The following is a 25,132-nucleotide window of genomic DNA, read 5'->3' on the forward strand; positions in this document are numbered from 1 at the left end:
CTACGCAAAATACATTTGTATAATAAAATCCTGAAAAATTAAACCGTAATATATCTTGATTAGATAAGTATTCAGCCCCCTGAGTCAATATATGTTAGAATTACCATTTGCAGCGATTATAGCTTTGTAAATCTGGATAAGTCTCTAAGAGCTTTCCACACCCATTTTATTATTTTCAAAATTCTTCAAGTCGGTTGTTGATCATTGCTAGACAACCATTTTCAGGTCTTTGTCATTAATTCAAGCAGATTTAAATCAAAACTGTAACTCGGCCACTCCGGAACATTCACTGTCTTCCTGGTAAGCAACTCCAGTGTATATTTGGCCTTGTGATTTAGTTTATTGTCCTGCTGAAAGGTGAATTCATCTCCCAGTGTCTGGTGGACAGAAGACTGAACCAAGTTTTGCTTGTGCTTAGCTTCATTAAGTTTTTTTCCCCCCCTTAAACTTCGTCCTTAACTATTACAAGCATACCCATAACATGATGCAGCCACCACTATGCTTGAACATATGGAGAGTGGTACTCTAATTTGTGTTATGTTTAGGGAAAATCCAACACCTTGTCTCCAGGACAAAAAGTGAATTGCTTTGCCACATTTTCTGCAGAATTACTTTAGTACCATGTTGCAAAAAGGATGTATGTTTTGGAGTATTTGTATTCTGTGCAGGCTTCCTTCTTTTCACTCTGTCAATTAGGTTAATATTGTGGAGTAACTACAATGTTGTTGATCCATCCTCAGTTTTCTCCTATCATGTTTTATTTTTTTATTTGACCTTTATTTAACTAGACCCCTGCCGCCCCAGGTAGCCTAGTGGTTAGAGCGTTGGAACCCACTGTTCCTAGGCCTCTAACTGTTTTAAAGTCATTGGCCTCATGAAGAAATCCTTGAGCGGTTTCCTTTCTCTCCAGCAACCGAGTTAGAAAGGATGCCTGTATCTTCTGCAGTGACTGGGTGTATTGATACACCATCCAAAGTGTAATGAATAACTTCACCATGCTCAAAGAGATATTCAACGTCTTATTTTATTTGTACCCGTCTACCAATGGGTCGGTCCCCTTTGAGAGGCATTGTAAACCTCCCTGGTCTTTGTGTTTGAAATCCACTGCTTGACTGTGGGACCTTACAATTATCTGTATGTGTGGGGTACAGAGATGAGGTAGTCAATCAAAAATAATGTTAACCACTTATTGAACACAGTGTGTCTATTTAACTTGTTAAGCAAATTTAGTAATTTATGCTTGCCATAACAACGGGGTTGAATACTTATTGACTCGACATTTCCGTTTTTATTTTATATTAATAATTTGTAAACATTTTGAAAAACATAATTCCACTTTGACATTATGGGGTATTTTGTTTAGGCCAGTGACAACAAAAATCTAAATGTAATTGATTTTTAAATTCAACACAACACAATGTGGAAAAAGTCAATGGGTGTGAATACTTTCTGAAGGCACTGTATGTTCTCCTTCCTACGTCTGTGGGGAGCACAGACAGGGTCCAGTATTCACATTGGGACATCTAGCAGGCCTTCAGTGGGAGACGAGTGCTGTCAATGTAACTGGTCCGGGCATGCCCTGATGGCCTCTTACTTTGACCTCTGCCTGACCTTTTAGAATGACACCTAATTCATCCAATTCTAGGATCCATTTGAATTGTTGATTAGTTGATTTGATCCCTCATGCCATGATTCATAACTACTACTGTAGCTAATGGTAACCTATTCTGTTGAGCTGCTGTTTGTTGTTAGGGCTGGAGTTCCCTGACATCACTCTCTCTCTGCGTGCCATGCTTTGTACCCTCCCAACACGCTGTGTTTCACCTGCCTGGTGTCTAGGGCTTGGCCTTAATCTCTGTCTGTATACACAGTAAACAATGAACTGCTCCCTTTGTGTACCCGTAGGGGGATGAGGATGGTGGGGTTGTGTACCCACGAGGAAGGGGAGGTGGCTGGGGTTAAAAGGGGCTGTGTGGGGGTGGGATTCCCAGGGGTTTTGAAACCGTGCTTAGACATGGCTTGGTTTGGTAACATACACAGCTACTCTGAGTCAAGTTATTTATTAACCTGAGATGAATCTGTTGAGGCTGAAGGACCAAGAGGAGTGAATTGACCGTGTGGCTAACAAGGAAGCCAGGTCCATAGGTGTGTAAGAATGGCTTCTGCCTGGAGGTTATTGCAATTACATAATTCTAAAATCAGCATGGATGCCTCAATAAAGAACAAACAAGTTGGAAAAATGTACCCCTTTTCACCTAAATGTCATTGAGACATGTGACCAGCGAGTAAGAAAGCCATTGAGACATGTAACCAGCCAGTAAGAAAGCCATTGACACGTGACCAGCGAGTTAGAAAGCCATTGAGACACGTGACCAGCCAGTAAGAAAGCCATTGACACGTGACCAGCGAGTTAGAACGCCATTGAGACACGTGACCAGCGAGTTAGAAAGCCATTGAGACACGTGACCAGCCAGTAAGAAAGCCATTGACACGTGACCAGCGAGTTAGAAAGCCATTGAGACACGTGACCAGCCAGTAAGAAAGCCATTGAGACATGTGACCAGCGAGTAAGAAAGCCATTGAGACACGTGACCAGCCAGCAAGAAAGCCATTGACACGTGACCAGCGAGTTCGAACGCCATTGAGACACGTGACCAGCGAGTAAGAAAGCCATTGAGACACGTGACCAGCCAGCAAGAAAGCCATTGACACGTGACCAGCGAGTTCGAACGCCATTGAGACACGTGACCAGTGAGTAAGAAAGCCATTGAGACACGTGACCAGCCAGTTAGATCGCCATTGAGACACGTGACCAGCCAGTTAGAACGCCATTGAGACACGTGACCAGCCAGTTAGAACGCCATTGAGACATGTGACCAGCCAGTTAGAACGCCATTGAGACAGACCACGTGATTGAGACCAGCCAGTTAGAACGCCATTGAGACACATGACCAGCCAGTTAGAACGCCATTGAGACACGTGACCAGCCAGTTAGAACGCCATTGAGACACGTGACCAGCCAGTTTGAGACACGTGACCAGCGCCATTGAGACACGTGACCAGCCAGTAAGAAAGCCATTGAGACACGTGACCAGCCAGTAAGAAAGCCATTGAGACACGTGACCAGCCAGTAAGAAAGCCATTGAGACACGTGACCAGCCAGTAAGAAAGCCATTGACACGTGACCAGCCAGTTAGAACGCCATTGACACGTGACCAGCGAGTAAGAAAGCCATTGAGACACGTGACCAGCCAGTAAGAAAGCCATTGAGACACGTGACCAGCCAGTAAGAAAGCCATTGAGACACGTGACCAGCCAGTAAGAAAGCCATTGAGACACGTGACCAGCGAGTAAGAAAGCCATTGAGACACGTGACCAGCCAGTAAGAAAGCCATTGAGACACGTGACCAGCGAGTAAGAAAGCCATTGAGACACGTGACCAGCGAGTAAGAAAGCCATTGAGACACGTGACCAGCGAGTAAGAAAGCCATTGAGACACGTGACCAGCGAGTAAGAAAGCCATTGAGACACGTGACCAGCGAGTTAGAACGCCATTGAGACACGTGACCAGCGAGTAAGAACGCCATTGAGACACGTGACCAGCGAGTTAGAACGCCATTGAGACACGTTAGCGAGTAAGAAAGCCATTGAGACACGTGACCAGCGAGTTAGAACCCCATTGATACGTGACCAGCGAGTAAGAAAGCCATTGAGACACGTGACCAGCGAGTTAGAACGCCATTGAGACACGTGACCAGCGAGTAAGAACGCCATTGAGACACGTTAGCGAGTTAGTACGGGAACAGCGAAGGGAGAAGTAGTAGATATGGGATTCTCATGGTTTGACTGCCGTCACAGCTGTGGTCCTTAGTGACCCTCCCACGTGGAGGGATCTACGTCACTGTGGTCAGGCCGCTGTGCTGCGGCTCTCTCTGACTTCCTGTGGCCGTCACACTGGAAACCCTTCACCGTGTGTGTCCAGCTCGTTGACTGAAGCCCAGCTGATGTTGGACCTTTGGGTTATCTCAATATTATCCAAGAGGGACTAGGGACTCTTTTCTTTGATGGAAAATATCTATGCAAATTACATCTTTCATCGGTTGTTTAGTCTTGTCCAAGTGTCACGAACCGGCTCAAAGCCCGTAACAAAGGGAGACAACGTGGAGATAAGGAGTAACAAAATATATATTTATTAACTAAAGCAACTAAGGAAAATATACAATGGTGTGTGTAATCAGTAGTGTAAGTGAGTGTTTTGCATGCATGAATGTGATAATGCAGGGTGTTGAAAGGTGCCAAAGCAAACAAACAAAAAGCCACAAAGAACCACAACACAATCTACAAAGGTGTCTGCATGGAGAGAGTCTCTGACATGAATGTGGAAGAGGTCTATTTATCCTGGGAGACACCGGGCCCAGGTGTTTCCCATGAAGCTGACGACCCTCTCAACTCCGCCCACCGGCATCCTAATAAGGAAACAAGAACAAAGACAGAATACGGCAGACAGTGGGAGGGTCGTCACATTCCCCCCCATAAAACCGGGGACCAACAAGGACCCCGGAACAACATACCAGCCCCTGCAGTCCCAAATTGACACAGCCTCCAGCGTCCCAAATTGACACAGCCTCCTGCGTCCCAAATTGGCACAGCCTCCTGCGTCCCAAATTGGAACTGCTTCTCTATAGTTCTCTGGCTGGGTAACCAGTATCAGGGGCCCATGGCTCTTTTCTTCTTGTCTCTTCTCTCTCTGACACAGTCTCTTTCTTTCTGATGTAGTTTGGTGCGTAGGGCTATAATATGACAGTCACCCTCAGATCACATCATGAAAGGACCTGCAGCAGGAAGAGGCAACCATTAGTATCATACACCCACATTGACACAATAACTGAATATGGTCACAAGCTTAAATGAGGGTTCCCTTTTCAAAGGCATTCTCTTTGAGAGAGTGAGACAAGATGGCAGCTTGTCACCTATCTGAATTCAGACGTTTTTTACCTTTTCAAGGGGGCATTTCGTTTACTATGCATACTATCTACCTGACAATTTTTACTACCACTTGTGTGTTTCCCCACCAATATTCACATTGGTGTTTTTATAGGTGTCCGTGATATTTTGTGTCACTAATTGTAGCTACTGTCAATGCATTAGCCCTGTAGACGAAGGCATTAGAATCTAAGACAAGACTGAACATCTCATTGTTTGCAGGGTTGGGGAAAAACAGTCCATTACATGTAATGGATTACAATAAAACTGTAATTGTTATTTGTTATATTACCAGCAAAAATATTGTAATCAGACTACAGATACTTTTGAAAAACTAGGATTGCAGAAAAAGATTTGACAACTTTCTGTTTTATCAATGACATTTAAATCAGCAAAGAAAAAAGGTGCAAGTTTAAAGTTAGTTCAGCCTGAGCGAGTCTGACCACAGGTGTGTTTAATGGATCATGGGAAAAGAACTAACTTTAAACTTGCACCTTTTTTCTTTGCTGATTTAAATGTCATTGATAAAACAGAAAGTTGTCTAATCTTTTTCTGCAATCCTAGTTTTTCAAAAGTATCTGTAGTCTGATTACAATATTTTGTAATCCAGGATAAATAGACCTCTTCCACATTCATGTCAGAGACTCTCTCCATGCAGACACCTTTGTAGATTGTGTTGTGGTTCTTGGTGGCTTTTTGGTTGTTTGCTTTGGCACCTTTCAACACCCTGCATTATCACATTCATGCATGCAAAACACTCACTTACACTACTGATTACTGATTACACACACCATTGTATATTTTCCTTAGTTGCTTTAGTTAATAAATATATATTTTGTTACTCCTTATCTCCACGTTGTCTCCCTTTTTTACGTGCTTTGAGCCAGTTCGTGACAAGTGGGGGCTCATCCGGGATCTTTGAACTATTGGTTTGGGAGACCGTGGAGGTAATTTGAACTATTGGTTTGGGAGACCGTGGAGGTAATTTGAACTATTGGTTTGGGAGACCGTGGAGGTAATTTGAACTATTGGTTTGGGAGACCGTGGAGGTACATGTTTGGTTTGCATATTGTGTTTGAGTGTGATAGGCCCAGTATTGGTTGCCTTTTGTTGTTTGGTTTGTGTGCTGCGTTGGAGAGAGAGAGTGGTTAGTTTCCAGGCCCTGCCTAGCCTGGAAACGTTTGTTCTACTTTCTGTTGGGAAGTCAATCTGAGGAGGTGAGTAAATCGGCTGTGTACCTCGGTAGGAGATTTGTGTAGGGTAGTGGAACTTGCTACCCGGAGCTATAGCCCTTTTCCCCTGATAGGCTTAGTGACGTGTTTAAATTTTGGACATGTTGGGCATGGTTAAATGTTTGTTATTTTTGTGTAGCGTCTGTGGACTGAGCAGTTGTCTCGGGGGCACATCCGTGGCTTGGTGGAATTTGCCAGCATGCTGGGGAGTTCTATTTCCTTGCCAGCGGGCTACAGTGCGTAAATACCCACCGCAAATCTGCACGAAGACTAGGGTTGAGTTATTGTAGGTTTTGGGGAAGCTCCATATCTCATCTCTCTTCTGTGGTGCTCAGGGTGATTGTCATTTCTCTGGTTGTGGTCTGATGTGCTCAGCAGAGGGGTTGAGCAATATTATTTACTTATGACTATGGTGTCTCATGTAGACAAGTTTATTCGCTTTCCATCAGAGGAACTGTTAGAATTAGGTACTAAAGAACAGCTGTTGAAGATCGCTGAACACTACAAGGTTAAATGATAGAAATTAGTGAAATTCTGTTTAGTTGGAAGTGACTATGAATCGTTGGAAGTGACTATGAATCGTTGGGAGTTGTAAAAATTAAGAAGGACCCTGATGTTCTTTTCGTTGGAGTTTGTAGCTGTTGTGGTCTTTTGTGCCATGTTCCTGAATGTTTACGTGACTGACCATTGGTTGGGGTTGTCATGTTCTATCTTTCCTGTCTGTTCCCTCCCGGTCTTGTGTTCTTCTTTCCTCTTAAATATTGCTTCCTATGCGCAAAGGTTGCTGAGGTCTGGGGAGGAGGAGGTTGGCTGGGGCAGGTGGAGGTGTGAACACACAACCCCTCATCAATTTGGGACGCAGGAGGCTGTGTCAATTTGGGACTGCAGGAGGCTGCAGGAGGCTGTGTCAATTTGGGACGCAGGAGGCTGAGTCAATTTGGGACTGCAGGAGGCTGTGTCAATTTGGGACTGCAGGAGGCTGTGTCAATTTGGGACTGCAGGGGCTGGTATGTTGTTCCGGGGTCCTTGTTGGTCCCCGGTTTTATGGGGGGGAATGTGACGACCCTCCCACTGTCTGCCGTATTCTGTCTTTGTTCTTGTTTCCTTATTAGGATGCCGGTTGGCGGAGTTGGGAGGGTCGTCAGCTTCATGGGAAACACCTGGGCCCAGTGTCTCCCAGGATAAATAGACCTCTTCCACATTCATGTCAGAGACTCTCTCCATGCAGACACCTTTGTAGATTGTGTTGTGGTTCTTGGTGGCTTTTTGTTTGTTTGCTTTGGCACCTTTCAACACCCTGCATTATCACATTCATGCATGCAAAACACTCACTTACACTACTGATTACACACACCATTGTATATTTTCCTTAGTTGCTTTAGTTAATAAATATATATTTTGTTACTCCTTATCTCCACGTTGTCTCCCTTTGTTACGGGCTTTGAGCCGGTTCGTGACACCAAGTTAGTGATGAACACTATACCTCTGATTTTGAACAGTGACTTTATTGAACATGTACAGCTTACCATAGCATCCCCCCCCCGCCTTACGTTATATGAGGTATGTATGTAATGTCCTGAGGGGAAAAGGTTGTGAAATTCACTCAATGACCTGTCAAAGTTGCTGCTATGTCGGTTGAGCTCATGTTTTTCTGTTTGGTTTCAAAGTGTGTGTGTGTGTGTGTGTGTTCCAGAAACCTACTGTATGTGAACCCACACAGCCTGAACTTCGCCAACCGTCAAGGCTCCGCCCGGAACATCACAGTGAAAGTACAGTTTATGAACGGGGAGGACCCCAACAACGCTATGCAGGTATGCAGTGATGTATTGTACACATGTAGGCTCTCTGTGAGTGCTGACACAGTTTTCAGAGAATGCTGCTTCTTAAGTTATTAGGGTATTTTAGTACTTACCAGGTACTGCTGCACAATCCTAGACTGAATTCTTGGAAATGGATTGTTAAGCATAATGAATGGTGTTCAAGTATTTGAGTTCTGTTACTAAAGTATTGTACAAATTGTTTTAACACCTGTAGACAAACAGAAGTCTGTCTACTATCCACTGCAAGCTGCCTCATTTCCTCTGATCCCCTCTAATGCAAACCCTGTTCACTGTACTCCATCTGTTTCTTCACTCTCTCTCTCTGTCTCTCTCTCTCGTGTTTCCTCTGATCCCCTCTAATACAAACCCTGTTCCCTGTACTCCATCTGTTTCTTCACTCTCTCCCGCAGGTGATTTTTGGCAAGTCCAGCTGTGGAGACTACACCAGAGAGGCATACACTGCCGTGGTGTATCATACCAGGTGAGGCTCTTAGACTCAGCTTTTATTGTGTATGAAGTCTGCTTAGGGCCTTTCTTACAAGCAGATGAACTGGTATAGAGTGAGCTGATGTCTTAGCTGCTCTATCACACGCTGTTCATGTCTCCTATGGTCTGAGGCTTTGTTAAGCATCACATATTTGGTAAGGAGCCACCTTTTGCTCTTTGGATGTTTAGCTACAATCCCAGCGGCCAGCCAATACTGTTATCTTTCCCATTGGGGACAAGGTTACTGCTGCTCCAGTCCTGCTCCTTCATTCTGAAGGAGGTTCATACCCTTCATCCACAAACAAACAAACTATTTTGTCTTCTCCGTGAGAAAAGGCTTGCTGCTTCTTTCTTTGGACTATTAGGATGTTTATTCCTATAAACCTCTGTCCTAAATAACCGTGTCATTTAGAGCCTGTTCTCATTCCTGTACGGCCCTAACTAACTATGTCATTTAGAGCCTGTTCTCATTCCTGTACGGCCCTAACTAACTATGTCATTTAGAGCCTGTTCTCATTCCTGTACGGCCCTAACTAACTATGTCATTTAGAGCCTGTTCTCATTCCTGTACGGCCCTAACTAACTATGTCATTTAGAGCCTGTTCTCATTCCTGTACGGCCCTAACTAACTATGTCATTTAGAGCCTGTTCTCATTCCTGTACGGCCCTAACTAACTATGTCATTTAGAGCCTGTTCTCATTCCTGTACGGCCCTTACTAACTATGTCATTTAGAGCCTGTTCTCATTCCTGTACGGCCCTAACTAACCATATCATTTAGAGCCTGTTCTCATTCCTGTACGGCCCTAGCCGACCGTGTCATTTAGAGCCTGTTCTCATTCCTGTACGGCCCTTACTAACTATGTCATTTAGAGCCTGTTCTCATTCCTGTACGGCCCTAGCCGACCGTGCCATTTAGAGCCTGTTCTCATTCCTGTACGGCCCTAGCCGACCGTGCCATTTAGAGCCTGTTCTCATTCCTGTACGGCCCTAGCCGACCGTGTCATTTAGAGCCTGTTCTCATTGCTGTACGGCCCTAGCCGACCGTGTCATTTAGAGCCTGTTCTCAATACTTCTGTAGATGTTTATTACTGTGCAGCCCTGACACTTTAACAGCTGTTGATTCCTAAAACCAACCATTCAACTCTGGCTCTGTTATGCCTGTTGTGTTTCCTATGCAGGTCCCCGGACTTCCATGATGAGGTGAAGATCAAGCTGCCGGCCTCTCTGACTGACCACCACCATGTCCTGTTCACCTTCTACCATGTCAGCTGCCAGCAGAAACAGAACACCCCCCTGGAAACCCCTGTGGGATACACGGTAACCACTGTGGACACGCGTGGAAATGCACATGCATGTACACACACACGTGCGCACACTATGCACAATATCTGCACGTGCATGACACACACGTGCGCACACTATGCACAATTATATCTGCATGTGCACGTGCATGACACACAGGTGTGTGTGTGCAAGCAAACGTAACATGCACACGCACCTCATACAAGCACACATGTATAAACATTAACATGCCTTTGTTTTTCAGGCCCTAATTATGTTTTTCTCCTTCCTCAGTGGATCCCCATGCTTCAGAATGGACGCCTGCGTACAGGAAGCTTCTGTCTGCCGGTGTCTCTAGAGAAACCTCCCCAGTCCTACTCTGTTCTCTCCCCTGACGTTCCTCTACCTGGGATGAAATGGGTGGATAACCACAGAGGGGTGTTCAACGTTGAAGTGACATCTGTTTCCACCGTCCACACGCAGGTATAGCCCATCACAACCGTACTTTTCATGGCATACCGAAACATTTGTATTTGTTCGATACTAGAATATGAAAACCCGGTGTGGTCCTAGAATTGTTGGTACTTTTGGGACTTCTGTCAAATGTCTCACGTCCTTTACTGATTTGAGAGAGGATCAACTCTATCAGCATAGCTGATGTCCCTGCTCAGTGACTGCTCCATGTACTCATGGCTAGCTCTAGTCTGTCCTGAGGAACCACTGGGAGTCTGGACTGTGTCATGTTAGCTCCTCTCTCATACTGACTCTAGTCTGTCCTGAGGAACCACTGGGAGTCTGGACTGTGTCATGTTAGCTCCTCTCTCATACTGACACTAGTCTGTCCTGAGGAACCACTGGGAGTCTGGACTGTATCATGTTAGCTCCTCTCTCATACTGACTCTAGTCTGTCCTGAGGAACCACTGGGAGTCTGGACTGTGTCATGTTAGCTCCTCTCTCATACTGACTCTAGTCTGTCCTGAGGAACCACTGGGAGTCTGGACTGTATCATGTTAGCTCCTCTCTCATACTGACTCTAGTCTGTCCTGAGGAACCACTGGGAGTCTGGACTGTATCATGTTAGCTCCTCTCTCATACTGACACTAGTCTGTCCTGAGGAACCACTGGGAGTCTGGACTGTATCATGTTAGCTCCTCTCTCATACTGACTCTAGTCTGTCCTGAGGAACCACTGGGAGTCTGGACTGTATCATGTTAGCTCCTCTCTCATACTGACTCTAGTCTGTCCTGAGGAACCACTGGGAGTCTGGACTGTATCATGTTAGTTAACACACTTGAATAATGCAACACGTCATGTGGAAATGTTGAATCCGTTCATTACTGTAAGCAAAACAAACTATACAGCTGAAACTAACATTAGTTTCCTTCCCTAGTACCTTGTTTGTGATGATATACGAACCATAACGCAAAAATATAACTGATTTCAAAGTTAATTGTCATCAAATACTTTACATTCACTTCATCTTCCCCCACCTCACGTCTCTCCCAGTCAAGACCTTATTTGCTCAAGCCTCAAGCTGACTGTGTGTGAGAATGACATCATGGGGCTTAAAGAGACGGTGCACACTTTTATAAAAGAAGAGTGTTCTTCTATTCAAATGTTATTGACCAGTGCAATAAAATGAGTCCCAAATGGAAGGGAAACATAGTTTTTCATCTGTAGCACCATGAAATCAGCCAAAACAAGCTCATTGCATGAAAACAGGCCTATTGAATGAATATGCACTTACATGTATTTGGGGCGGCAGGTGGTTAGCCTGGTGGTTAGAGGCAGGTAGCCTGGTGGTTAGAGGCAGGTAGCCTGGTGGTTAGAGGCAGGTAGCCTGGTGGTTAGAGGCAGGTAGCCTGGTGGTTAGAGGCAGGTAGCCTGGTTGTTAGAGGCAGGTAGCCTGGTGGTTAGAGGCAGGTAGCCTGGTGGTTAGAGGCAAGTAGCCTGGTGGTTAGAGGCAGGTAGCCTGGTGGTTAGAGCGTTGGACTAGTAACTGAAAGGTTGCAAGATCAAGTCCCCGAGATGACAACGTAAAAATATGCTGTTCTGCCGCTGAACAAGGCAGTTAACCCACTGTTCCTAGGCAGTCATTGTAAATAAGAATTTGTTCTTAACTGACTTAACTAGTTAAATAAAGGTCAAATAAATAAATAAAATAAAATGTATTTGTCACATAGCAGATGTTAATGCGAGTGTAGCGAAATGCTTGTGCTTCTAGTTGCGACAATGCAGTAATAAACAATGAGTAACCTAACAATTCCAAAACTACTACCTTATACACACAAGTGTAAAGGGATGAAGAATATGTACATAAAGATATGTGTATGAGTGATGGTACAGAACGGCATAGGCAAGATGCAGTAGATGGTATAGAGTACAGTATATACATATGAGATGAGTAATGTAGGGTATGTAAACAAAGTGGCATAGTTTAAAGTGGCTAGTGATACATGTATTACATAAAGATGCAGTAGATGATATAGAGTACAGTATATACATATGAGGTGAGTAATGTAGGGTATGTAAACATTATATTAAGTAGCATTGTTTAAAGTGGCTAGTGATATATTTTACATAAATTTCCATCAATTCCCATTATTAAAGTGGCTGGAGTTGAGTCAGTGTCAGTGTGTTGGCAGCAGCCACTCAGTGTTAGTGGTGGCTGTTTAACAGTCTGATGGCCTTGAGATAGAAGCTGTTTTTCAGTCTCTCGGTCCCTGCTTTGATGCACCTGTACTGACCTCGCCTTCTGGATGATAGCGGGGTGAACAGGCAGTGGCTCGGGTGGTTGTTGTCCTTGATGATCTTTATGGCCTTCCTGTGACATTGGGTGGTCTAGGTGTCCTGGAGGGCAGGTAGGTTGCCTCCGGTGATGCATTGTGCAGACCTCACTACCCTCTGGAGAGCCTTACGGTTTACAGTTGTGGCAGTTGCCCTACCAGGCGGTGATACAGCCCGCCAGGATGCTCTCGATTGTGCATCTGTAGAAGTTTGTGAGTGTTTTTGGTGACAAGCCAAATTTCTTCAGCCTCCTGAGGTTGAAGAGGCGCTGCTGCGCCTTCTTCACAACGCTGTCTGTGTGTGTGGGCCAATTCAGTTTGTCCGTGATGTGTACGCCGAGGAACTTAACGTATTACCCTCTCCACTACTGTCCCATCGATGTGGATAGCGGGGTGCTCCCTCTGCTGTTTCCTGAAGTCCACAATCATCTCCTTTGTTGACATTGAGTAAGAGGTTGTTTTCCTGACACCACACTCCGAGGGCCGTCTCGTCGTTGTTGGTAATCAAGCATACCACTGTAGTGTCATCTGCAAACTTGATGATTGAGTTGGAGGCGTGCATGGCCACGCAGTCATGGGTGAACAGGGAGTACAGGAGAGGGCTCAGAACGCACCCTTGTGGGGCACCAGTGTTGAGGATCAGTGGGGTGGAGATGTTGTTACCTACCCTCACCACCTGGGGGCGGCCCGTCAGGAAGTCCAGTACCCAGTTGCACAGGGCGGGGTCGAGACCCAGGGTCTCGAGCTTGATGACGAGTTTGGAGGGTACTAGGGTGTTAAATGCTGAGCAGTAGGCGATGAACAGCATTCTCACATAGATATTCCTCTTGTTCAGATGGGTTAGGGCAGTGTGGTTGTGATTGCATCGTCTGTGGACCTATTTGGTCGGTAAGCAAATTGGAGTGGGTCTAGGGTGTCAGGTAGGGTGGAGGTGATATGGTCCTTGACTAGTCTCTCAAAGCACTTCATGATGACTGAAGTGAGTGCTACGGGGCGGGGCGATAGTCAGTTACCTTAGCTTTCTTGGGAACAGGGACAATGGTGGCCCTCTTGAAGCATGTGGGAACAGCAGACTGGGATAAGGATTGATTGAATATGTCCGTAAACACACCAGCCAGCTGGGGATGCCGTCTGGCCCTGCAGCCTTGCGAGGGTTAACACGTTTAAATGTTTTCCTCACGTAGGCTGCAGTGAAGGAGAGTCTGCAGGTTTTGGTTGTGGGCCGTGTCAGTGGCACTGTATTGTCCTCAAAGCGGGAAAAAAAGTTAATTAGTCTGCCGGGGAGCAAGACATCCTGGTCCGTGACGGGGCTGGTTTTCTTTTTGTAATCCGTGATTGACTGTAGACCCTGCCACATACTTGTGTCTGAGCCGTTGAATTGTGACTCTACTTTGTCTCTATACTGATGCTTAGCTTGTTTGATTGCCTTTCGGAGGGAATAGCTACACTGTTTGTATTCGGTCATGTTTCCGGTCACCTTTCCCTGGTTAAAAGCAGTGGTTCGCGCTTTCAGTTTCACACAAATGCTGCCATCAATCCACGGTTTCTGGTTTGGGAATGTTTTAATCGTTGCTATGGAAACGACATCGTCAATGCACTGTCTAATGAACTCGCTTACCGAATCAGCGTATTCGTCAATGTTGTTTAACGCAATGCGGAACATATCCCAGTCCGCGTGATCGAAACAGTCTTGAAGCGTGGAATCAGATTGGTCGGACCAGCGTTGAACAGACCTGAGCGCGGGAGTTTCTTGTTTTAGTTTCTGTCTGTAGGCAGGGAGTAACAAAATATTGTGAATAGACCTAGACTACATCTTGATTTACCCAGTTTATCAATAGATTTACCATTCTATTAATATGGTGATGTATGGTGAGTATGGTGGTACTAAACCTGTTATCAGTGTCGAAGTCAAAAGTGGTATGATGACAACTAGGGCTGCTATGGTGACTGTATCAACACCACACCGGCAGTCATGACTGCAGTAAAATTCTATGTGACGGTAATGTCGTCTTATGCATTCGGGGCATGTTAGTAGTACCCAACTCGCTAACGTTCATCAGTTTGCTAATGGCCTGGTACTCAGGGCTATATTGTCCCTCAACACTCTAACAACATCAGACATCATTGAAACAGTATCCTGGTTTTAATACCTTTTACTCCCTTCCTCCTGATCAATTTGAAGAAAAGGTTGAAACTGAGTAGAAAACATGGTCATTGTGGATGTTGTTTCAAAGCCAAGCTCTTTCTAAGCTGAGGATGAATTGAAATCACCCATATGCATATTAGAGTTTATGCATAGGCCTATATACACTACATGGCCAAAAGTATATGGACACCTGCTCATCGAACATCTCATTCCAAAATCATGGGCATCATGGGTCCCCCCTTTGCTGCTATAAGTCTCCACTCTTCTAGGAAGGCTTTCCACTAGATGTTGGAATATTGCTGCAGAAATTTGCTTCCGTTCAGTCACAAGCTTAGTCAGGTCGGGTACTGATGTAGGCTGATTAGGTCTGGCTGGCAGTCGGCATTCCAATTCATCCCAAAGGTGTTAGGTGAGGTTGAGGTCAGGGCTTTGTGCAGGCCAGTCAAGTTCTTCCACACCGATCTCGACAAACCATTTCTGTATGGACCTCACTTTGTGCATGGGGCATTGTCATGCTGAAACAGGAAAGTAACTATTGTTACAAAGTTGGAAGCACAGAATTGTCTGGAATGTCATTGTAGTGTTAAGATTTCCCTTCACTGGAACTAAGGGGCCTGAACCATGAAAAACAATTCCTCCTCCACCAAACTTTACAGTTGGCACTATGCATTCGGGCAGGTATCGTCCTCCTGGCATCTGCCAAACCCAGATTTGTCCATCGGGCTGCCAGATGGTGAAGCGTGATTCGTCACTCCAGAGAATGCGTTTACTCTGCTCTAGAGTACAATGGTGGCGAGCTTTACACCACTCCAGCCGACGCTTGGCGTTGAGCATGGTGATCTTAGGATTGTGTGCGGCTGCTCGGCCATGGAAACCCATTTCATGAAGCTCCCGATGAACAGTTATTGTGCTGACGTTGCTTCCAGAGGCAGTTTGGAACTCGCTAGTGAGTGTTGCAACCGAGGACAGATTTTTACGTGCTACGTGTTTCAGCACTCGGTGGTCCTGTTCTGTGTGCTTGTGTGACCTACCACTTCGCGACTGAGCCGTTGTTGCTCCTAGACGTTTCCACATCACAATAACAGCACTTACAGTTGACCTGGGCAGCTCTAGCAGGGCAGAAATTTGAACTGACTTGTTGGAAAGGTGACATCCTGTGACGGTGCTGCGCTGAAAGTCACTGAGCTCTTCAGTACGGACAATTCTACTGCCAGTGTTTTTCTATGGAGATTGATTCGCTGTATGCGTAAATGTATACAGCTGTCCGCAACGGGTGTGGCTGAAAAAGCCGAATCCACTCATTTGAACAATTCAGATTTAGCGTACAATTATAGTGAATTTGTATTGGATTTTGAATAGCCTAGTAAAAGGAGTTATATACATTTTAAAATCTTAATTAATGTAAAGATACATTACCTTTTTAAGCTACAGAAGATCTCACCGCCGTGAATGTCTTTCTCCTCCCCTCCTTCATTCCATTCTCCAGCGTGCAGAGGGGCTGTCAACAGATTCATGAAGTATGCTTTGTTGTGAAAACATGTTACTGTTGACGTTTCATTTGGTTTCCCAAATGAAGCACTGGGTAGCTGCAGGAACAGGGTTGGAGAGCCTATGGCAGAATATCCCCTGTCACTGCAGTGAAATTTCCAGAGCAGCCTACCAACATGAGTGAAAAACGTACCGGTGCGCTGTATCTGTGTTAGATATCAGACCATCACAGACAGACAGACTAGCCCAGAGTGGGAGGAGTAATGTGTCCCTCAGTTCATTAGTGGTTGAACTTCACTTGTGTTATTTAGTAGAGCCCCCTCCATCTCTCTGTCCTGTTTGCTGTCCAAGGAGGGAGGGGGGGGGGTTGAAGAGGGTGAGTGTTTTCCCAGCAGCTTAGCCTGGTGCTAATGTGATCATAAATCACTTGGTCTATGTGGATGAGACTGAGCTGGGCTCAACTCTACTGTAGTCTCTATACGTGGGCTGGGACCACAGAGCACACAGTTATAGCACTTTCATTGTGTAGTGGGAGCTCACATTTATTTCCCTTCTATTGAAGCTTGGCTTTCTTTGTGTCCTTTCATTCCTCCCTTCCTTTTCCTCCCTCCCTTTTCCTCCCTCTCTCCCTCTCTCCCTCTCTCCCTCTCTCCCTCTCTCCCTCTCTCCCTCTCTCCCTCTCTCCCTCCCTCCCTCCCTCCTTCTCTCCCTCCCTCCTTCTCTCTCCTACCTCCTTCCACCAGGACCAGTACCTGGATAAGTTCTTTGCGTTGGTGCATGCCCTGGACGAGCACATGTTCCCTGTGCGGATTGGAGACGTGCGCATCATGGAGAATAACCTGGAGGCGGAGCTAAAGTCCAGCATCGCAGCACTAAACTCCTCCCAGCTGGAGCCCATTGTCCGATTCCTCCACCTCCTATTGGACAAGCTGGTGGTGCTGGTGGTGCGGCCGCCCGTCATCGCAGGACAGATAGGTTTACTATCCCCTTTAACCTAAGCCTAGTGTAACCTAAGCCTAGTGTAACCTAAGCCTAGCTGTACAACTTAGGCCTTGTGTGAACTATAATATAACCCTCCATTTAATTCCAAAAAATAGCATTAAAAGGAAAGAAATGTAACCCCCTCAACTGTGTTTGTAACCCTACCACTACGTATTCTAAACTACTAAACAGCAAGGGATTGCTGCCACTGACTGTACTGTCTCTTACTACGATGTACTGTACCGTCTAGTCCTAAGTATGTGTGTTCCTGTCTGTCTTTGTGTGTCTATAGTGAATCTGGGCCAGGCCTCGTTCGAGGTGATGGCATCCATAGTGAATCGGCTCCACAAGTACCTAGACACCAGTCAGGACATGCACGGCAGAAACAGTCTGCTCTCCTCTTATATATACTACGTCTTCAGACTGCCCAACATGGACCCCAACTTCCCCTCACCAGGTACACTGTCTGTTCTTGTTTACGTTCGATCTGTTTTACTTCTGTTAAATTCATTACATCCAGGTCATAAAGACCATTGGCTACGTCAGGCGACTTTAGGAAAATAGCGTTTATCAGGAGCAGCAAGTGTCCTCACCCTCCGTTCCTGACTTCCATTGTTTTGTTCCATGTGTGTTTTTGTCTCAGGTCCTGGAGGTCTGGGTGGTTCAGTCCACTATGCCACCATGGCCAGGTCAGCCCAGCGACCAGCTAGCCTAAACCTCAACCGCTCCCGTAGCCTTAGCAACAGTAACCCGGACATCTCCGGAACACCCACGTCCCCTGACGACGAGGTCCGCTCCATCATCGGCAGTAAGGTAAGAGACACCCCACAGACCAGACCTCTGGCATACATTATGTTCTGTTTGTCAGTACTTTTGGGGTACAGTCAGTCCTCCGCATCTGTGGTTTAGACCTCTACTTTCAATGAGAGAATAATCTATTCTGAATGATACTATATGGAGAGCAATATTTAGGGGTAGCAGGGCTCCAGACCATTTAGTCGCATTTTACAACCCTTTGTCTTGGCTGTGGAGTAAAATGTTTAATTGATTGCACTGGTGCAATCTGCACAATTCTACCTGGTCACCTCAATTCACCATTTTTGTGCTGATAAAACCATGATTTGATCAAACAGGAAAGTGCGTTATCCTCATGATTCCTGTAATGAAACCGCCGAGCCTGTTTTGCTTGGGCCGGCTGCTATAGACCAAATGAGCGAGTCCCTCACACTCTCTCTACCCTTCGTGCACCCCGAAAAATGCGTTCTGATTGGGTAACATTTCCAAATGCAATTGTATAAAAAAACACAACTTTAGAAGCAACTACTGTTCAAGAGAGGAGGGTCTCAGCTTTCTGTAGGTATAATTTTGTTTTCTCAGCTCTCAATATTGAGCTCAAAGCACAATGCTTTGCAATCGAGGTATCTGATATGGCTTTGAAATACGGAGTTCGCAAAATGCGCATCAGCCATCGCAAGTGCGCTATTATACCAAGGGTTACTACCGATGCAACCTTTGTCATTTTTTTTAGGACTTTCAATTTAATGTTCGATTAATTAATGGCTACCAGCGGTATATTTAGAGTTAGCGATTTAGATAATGTTTTTTGAGTTTCCACTTTCTCAGATGGTGAAATAGCACAAATTGAAGTAAACCTGTATGTAATATTAGTGCACATAAAGATGAAGGTAAATTCATGGAGCCCTATTTTGACAGTAAAATATAACATAAAAGGTTATTCTCAACCCAAAAATCATGGCAATCACTGGATTAGGTTGCATATCAAAAAATCTTGTCCAAGCAGGAATGCATGATTCATGTTAGATGAAAATGTATTTATTGAATATCATCTCAGTAGTCTGACTACATAAAACACTGTGAAAGACATTCTTTGATGACTACTCCTTTTTTTTCCTATTGCGTGATGCTGCTGAAAAATATTTTTGGGTGCGACCAAATCATGGGCTAGTGTCAACAACTGAAAAAGTTAATGGCAGCAGTAACACCAGGGGAAAACGTTAGTCTGGAGCCCCATGTAGCCAAGTGTATTGCAGATTTAACTTTGTAAATGAGTTACAAACAAGGACTTCTTTGACTTGTTGATTCGGTTCCCCGATCAAATGACTTGTTGATTCGCTACCCCGATCAAATTACTTGTTGATTCGCTACCCCGATCAAATGACTTGTTGATTCAGTACCCCGATCAAATGACTTGTTGATTCAGTACCCCGATCAAATGACTTGTTGATTCGGTTCCCTGATCAAATGACTTGTTGATTCGGTACCCCGATCAAATGACTTGTTGATTCGGTTCCCTGATCAAATGACTTGTTGATTCGGTACCCCCGATCAAATGACTTGTTGATTCGGTTCCCTGATCAAATGACTTGTTGATTCGCTACCCCGATCAAATGACTTGTTGATTCGCTACCCCGATCAAATGACTTGTTGATTCGCTACCCCCGATCAAATGACTTGTTGATTCGCTACCCCGATCAAATGACTTGTTGATTCGCTACCCCGATCAAATGACTTGTTGATTCGGTACCCCGATCAAATGACTTGTTGATTCGCTAACCCCGATCAAATGACTTGTTGATTCACTACCCCGATCAACTGACTTGTTGATTCGGTACCCCGATCAAATTACTTGTTGATTCGGTACCCCGATCAAATGACTTGTTGATTCGCTAACCCCGATCAAATGACTTGTTGATTCGCTACCCCGATCAAATGACTTGTTGATTCGCTACCCCGATCAAATGACTTGTTGATTCGCTACCCCGATCAAATGACTTGTTGATTCGGTACCCCGATCAAATGACTTGTTGATTCGGTACCCCGATCAAATGACTTGTTGATTCGCTACCCCTGATCAAATGACTTGTTGATTCGTTACCCCGATCAAATGACTTGTTGATTCGGTACCCCCGATCAAATGACTTGTTGATTCGCTACCCCCGATCAAATGACTTGTTGATTCGCTACCCCAAAAGTACTTGACAGATGAGTGAGTGATGGACACTCCTGTCTTTCTGAATGGTCTGGTCTAATGTGATGCTTGGGATGGATGCTGGCCCATAGAAATAAAATTGCCACCCATCATGGCACATAGACTTGAATGGGGATACATGCTCTAGTCATTACTTTAATTATATTTCTATGGTTTTCCCTGTCTGATGAATGATGATACTAAACCAGCCCTCTCTTTTCTTTGAACAAAGGGAGGGGTGCAGATTGTCATGATGGGATATGCTATCTAATCTGTTCATGCATTGCTGTTTTTGTGAACCAGGGAGTTGTAAATGAAATGATTAGGGATCTTTAACAAGCTAACTATATTATTCCTCATTGCTGCTTACGGTTCAACCCTCTTAACCTTTAAACCTCTATGCTGTTCTCTCCTCCCCTGTGCTGCTCCGTCCTCTCGCTCGTTGTTCCCTTGCTCCTGCCTGCCCTGTGCCCTTTGACCTGCGACTCCCTGACCTCTCAGGGTCTAGACCGCTCCAACTCCTGGGTGCACACCATGGGGTGTAAGAGCACCCCCTGGGGATCCAGCCCTGTCTCTGATACTGACACCATGCAGGTGCTTCAACAACAACAGAACCTACCCTCTTTAACACCAACCTCCACCACCCCTCACCCCCTACCCTTCTTAACCCCAACCTCCACCACCCCTCACTCCTACCCTTCTTAACGCCAACCTCCACCACCCCTCACACCCTACCCTCTTTAACGCCAACCTCCACTACCTCTCACACCCTACCCTGTTTAACATCAACCTCCACCACCCCTCATCCCCTACCCTTCTTAACCCCAACCCCCACCACCCCTCACCCCTACCCTTCTTAAACCCAACCTCCACCACCCCTCACCCCCTACCCTTCTAAACCTCCACCACCCCTCACTCCCTACCCTCGTTAACCCCAACCTCCACCTACCCTTCTTAACCCCCAACATAAACCCCCCCCTCACTCCCTACCCTCGTTAACCCCAACCTCCACCACCCCTCGCTCCCTACCTTTCTTAACCACTATTCACCTACATGCACCACCCCTCGCTCCCTACCTTTCTTAACCACCACTCACCTACATGCACCACCCCTCGCTCCCTACCTTTCTTAACCACTATTCACCTACATGCACCACCCCTCGCTCCCTACCTTTCTTAACCACCACTCACCTACATGCACCACCAGACTTAGGAAGTCACAGCTTCCTCCATGAACCCTTAACCGCCATCTTTAGTTCTCTCACTTGTCACCTTTCTAGTTTTTACCTCTGTCCAGTTGGTTGGAGAAGAGAAATCTATGCCCACTCTGAAGTTGTAGAGTTGTCAGTAACCACTTGAAGTCATGTCAAACAAGTGCACAGGGCCGCCCCTCATTTCTCTTCACCCTGTAACACCCCCAGTGCAGGAGAGGTGTTGCAGTGAACCTCTAGCCAAGACTCACCTCTACACGTCTCAATTTAAAACTATTTTTCTTTTCTCATACTTGCCTTTTTTGTATTTTTTATTTAATTGGCGGTTCAGAGGCTAGCACCACTAACTTAATTTCCCAGTTTTCATTTGCTGACTTCACCCTCTCATTCCCTGTCCTGTTTCCTCTTCTTAACCATGATCATTTGAACCCATGCATGACCTCCTGCTGCTATTAATCTCATTCACCACGTGGGTTCGCCATGATGTGGGATACTGCTGCATGTGGTGGTGTGTTGGGTGGGTTTGGGAGTGTGTGTGTGTGGTTGTCTGTCTCATGTTGTCTTTTTGGTCTTGTCTCCTTCGCTCCTTCTGTGCTGTGTGCAATGACTGTAGGGTGTGTGCACCTTTCAATGTATACACACACACACACACCAAGCCCCTGCCACTTACAACAACAGAGATGAGATCACTTCCTCTCTGTCAAGTGGTTTCAACTCGCTATTCGGATTTGATGTTTGGTCCAACCGAATCGGTCATATGAACATTGAGACATTCATTTACTGTAATAGAGAAGTTAACCCTTTTTATGTCTCAACGACTCAAATTGTGCGCAGAGCAGACACTACTGAAATGGGAGTATAAATAAAAATAGATTCTGGAAAATGTATGCTCAGTTTGTTGTACCGCTAGCAGCATTTTAGCCAAAGACTGTTATAATAGCTGTCAAGTCTGTGTTTTATAAATGTGCAATAAGCATAAAACATAATTACATAAGGAATTGGCAACTCGTTCTCATTCTGAGAAATAACGTAGGCCACTTGATTTCAACATCTGAACAAAGTGTTCAGCTAGCGTGCTTTTCAAACACTTGGAGACAGACAAAGGTCAACTTTTTTACCTTGTTAGTAAAGAGATCCATGTTGGCTGAACCTGAAATATAACAATTAGCTGGCTAGTCACTTACACGTGGGCTTGTGCTTGAGAGATTTGTTTATGAGACCTGTGTTAATTTGCTATAATGCCTGCTATAAGTTATTAGTGAATGTGCATGTTTCTGGTTACATTGTAACAAAAGACTAGACTTGACTTGAAGACTTGAAACCCAGATCAGTGATTATTGCAACAAAGCAGGTTAAACTATTTAGATTAAATTATTAGTGGGTCTTATGGTTGTGGAAGGTGTACATTTAGCCTATGTATAATTTCAGAAGTCCTGAATTCATTAGATTAATGCTGACTGTCAGTGTATTTGACCTTTTTAATTGTGCATCAAAGCTCATTTAGAGAAAACAATGACAAAATCTAGATGTTGTGAATTGGCCATAAATGAGAACAAATCTAGATGCTTTTTAGGCCATATCGCCCAGCCCTAAGTGTGTATGTGGGGGGTCTGCTGGGGGTATGTGGCTGTATTATGTGTTGGTTTAATGTGTTTGCCCCCTTGAGAACTTTGTCATCTTCTTTTCCTGTCTTGGTGTTGTGTTGTGACGATGGCTGTCCTCATTGGTTGTCATAAAGGCTAGTTTGTGGCTCTAGTCATGGCCAAAGATTCAGTCAAATTCATTTATTTAACTGAGGTAAGTTGTTCGCAGAGGTATTTTTTCCACAGGTTGATACTGTCTACAAACTGCATATCTAGAGGCATAAGGGGCGTTTCTGTGTAAAAGATATATCAGATTATGTGTGTAAGAAGAAGGATAAATATGAGGGAACTCAGGCATTCTGTAACTGTGGAACTGTAGTTAAGGTTATATGATGAGGGCTGTTTTGTGTATTTGTGTGATTGTTGTTTGTGTTTATGTTTGTTAACTGTGTGTGTAATTCTGCTAGGTGCTACAGCTATAACCGTAGCCCCTCAATAACCTGTTGTTGTTGTCACATCCCATCCATCCCACCCATAGGCCATGGAGCGCTGTGGCAACCGCATGTCTTCGCACACTGAGAGCACCAGTTTCTTGCAAACTTTAACAGGACGGTTACCCACCAAAAAGGTACCAGCCACTGTCTACACGGGGGAAGAGCCATACGGAGCCCCCTCACCTTATTCGCCTGTTTATGTGTATGTCTGTGGATGTGTGCCTCTTGATTGGATTGTGTATTTGGTGGTTGTTGGATGTAGTGTAGATGTCCCGCCTCTTGGCTGTGATTTGAAGTGTGATGTTGACAGTATTGCACAGGAGGTGTGTGTGGCGTACCAGGCACTAACTGTAGCACTGTTATCCCTGTTCAGGTAAATGGCACTCACTTGATGTTTGTATTTGAATGAAGCCTCCATTTTCAGTGTTACCACCAGACACACCAAGTGGATTGTTGAGTAAATATGGCATATGTACAATAAGATCAGGGGTTCCCTAACCGTCTTACGCTCAAAAGCTGTCTGCAAGATTTAATTTAAACACTCTATTGACTCTATAATTGTAGTCATTCTATAGTACTAATATTATAGATATCATCATAGTTAATTAAAGGTTAAATAAATTAAGGGAGAAAGTTTAGGGAACCCCTGTATTGAGAATGATTGTGTATTTCGGCACATAGTACAGTGTTTATATAATCCTAGATTGTGATGCAGTAGAATGTCTCTCGGTGCTCAGTTGTAAGAAGGACCACCTGCCTGGGTCAAGGTGTTTTTGGTTCCATTGCAGTGACCAACTAAATCCGGGCCAGGTTGAACCAGGTCTGATGTGCTGTACTACGCCTGTCTGACTGTCTGGTCCGTGTGTCTCTGTGTCACAGTTGTTCCATGAGGAACTGGCACTACAGTGGGTGGTGAGCAGTGGCAGCGTCAGAGAGGGAGCTCTCCAACAGGCCTGGTTCTTCTTCGAGCTCATGGTAAGACAAAACACTACACACAGTTTCACACTGCCGAGCCGTATCGCTGTGGCCTGGTTACATGTCCACCATAGTTGCTGGAGCCGTGTTGGAAAGGACTATGTGATAAGTACATATCCAGATAAAGACCGTATGGTTCAGGTTGGCAGGATAGTGTGACAAGGGTTCACTGTCGTGCTTTTCATCCTGGCACCATAACTATGATTCCCACTACATGGCCAAGCTGCAAAGTAAAACATTTGGCTTTATCAGAAACATTTATGAAAACAAAACATGATTGGTTTTAATTTAAATTTAGGGTAAGGCATAAGGTTAGCAGTGTGATTGGAGTTCGGTTTAAAATCAGATTTTAAGAAGAGATTGTAGGACTGGGCAGGGCTTCCGACTTTGCAACTTGGGCAGATAGTGAGGACCCATGACTACCACTACGTGTTGGGCCCTGTCTCACCTTGATGACCTCACTCCCCCAGGTGAAGAGCATCATCCATCACCTGTACTTCACCGACCGGCTGGAGTCGCCCAGGAAGAACCGTTTCCCCGAGCGCTTCATGGATGACATCACAGCCCTGGTCAGCACCATTGCTGGGGACATTGTCTCACGCTTTCAGAAGGTACGTTGTCACGGGGACACACAGGGACAATAAAGATGTGGCCTACATCAACACAGCATGTTTT

The 25,132-nt window shown here is 45.1% G+C and overlaps 1 protein-coding gene across 18 annotated transcripts in view; it reads left to right on the forward strand.

The window, feature by feature from the left end:
• LOC139409485 (dedicator of cytokinesis 7) overlaps positions 1 to 25,132 on the forward strand; it is a 67,553-nt gene that overhangs the window by 22,704 nt on the left and 19,717 nt on the right. For 8 of the 18 annotated variants that reach the window (XM_071154679.1, XM_071154680.1, XM_071154682.1 and 5 more), the window contains exons 15-25: positions 7,909 to 8,026; positions 8,446 to 8,516; positions 9,702 to 9,840; positions 10,099 to 10,287; positions 16,969 to 17,200; positions 17,499 to 17,663; positions 17,850 to 18,019; positions 20,697 to 20,789; positions 23,527 to 23,616; positions 24,362 to 24,457; positions 24,928 to 25,068. In XM_071154679.1, the coding sequence (XP_071010780.1) occupies positions 7,909 to 8,026; positions 8,446 to 8,516; positions 9,702 to 9,840; positions 10,099 to 10,287; positions 16,969 to 17,200; positions 17,499 to 17,663; positions 17,850 to 18,019; positions 20,697 to 20,789; positions 23,527 to 23,616; positions 24,362 to 24,457; positions 24,928 to 25,068 (1,504 nt within the window). The remainder of the gene's footprint in view (positions 1 to 7,908; positions 8,027 to 8,445; positions 8,517 to 9,701; positions 9,841 to 10,098; positions 10,288 to 16,968; positions 17,201 to 17,498; positions 17,664 to 17,849; positions 18,020 to 20,696; positions 20,790 to 23,526; positions 23,617 to 24,361; positions 24,458 to 24,927; positions 25,069 to 25,132) is intronic. The other 10 variants (XM_071154686.1, XM_071154690.1, XM_071154687.1 and 7 more) reach the window with 2 other exon arrangements.

Source organism: Oncorhynchus clarkii, chromosome 5 (genome assembly GCF_045791955.1).
Source record: "Oncorhynchus clarkii lewisi isolate Uvic-CL-2024 chromosome 5, UVic_Ocla_1.0, whole genome shotgun sequence".
In the NCBI taxonomy this organism is placed as follows: domain Eukaryota; kingdom Metazoa; phylum Chordata; class Actinopteri; order Salmoniformes; family Salmonidae; genus Oncorhynchus; species Oncorhynchus clarkii.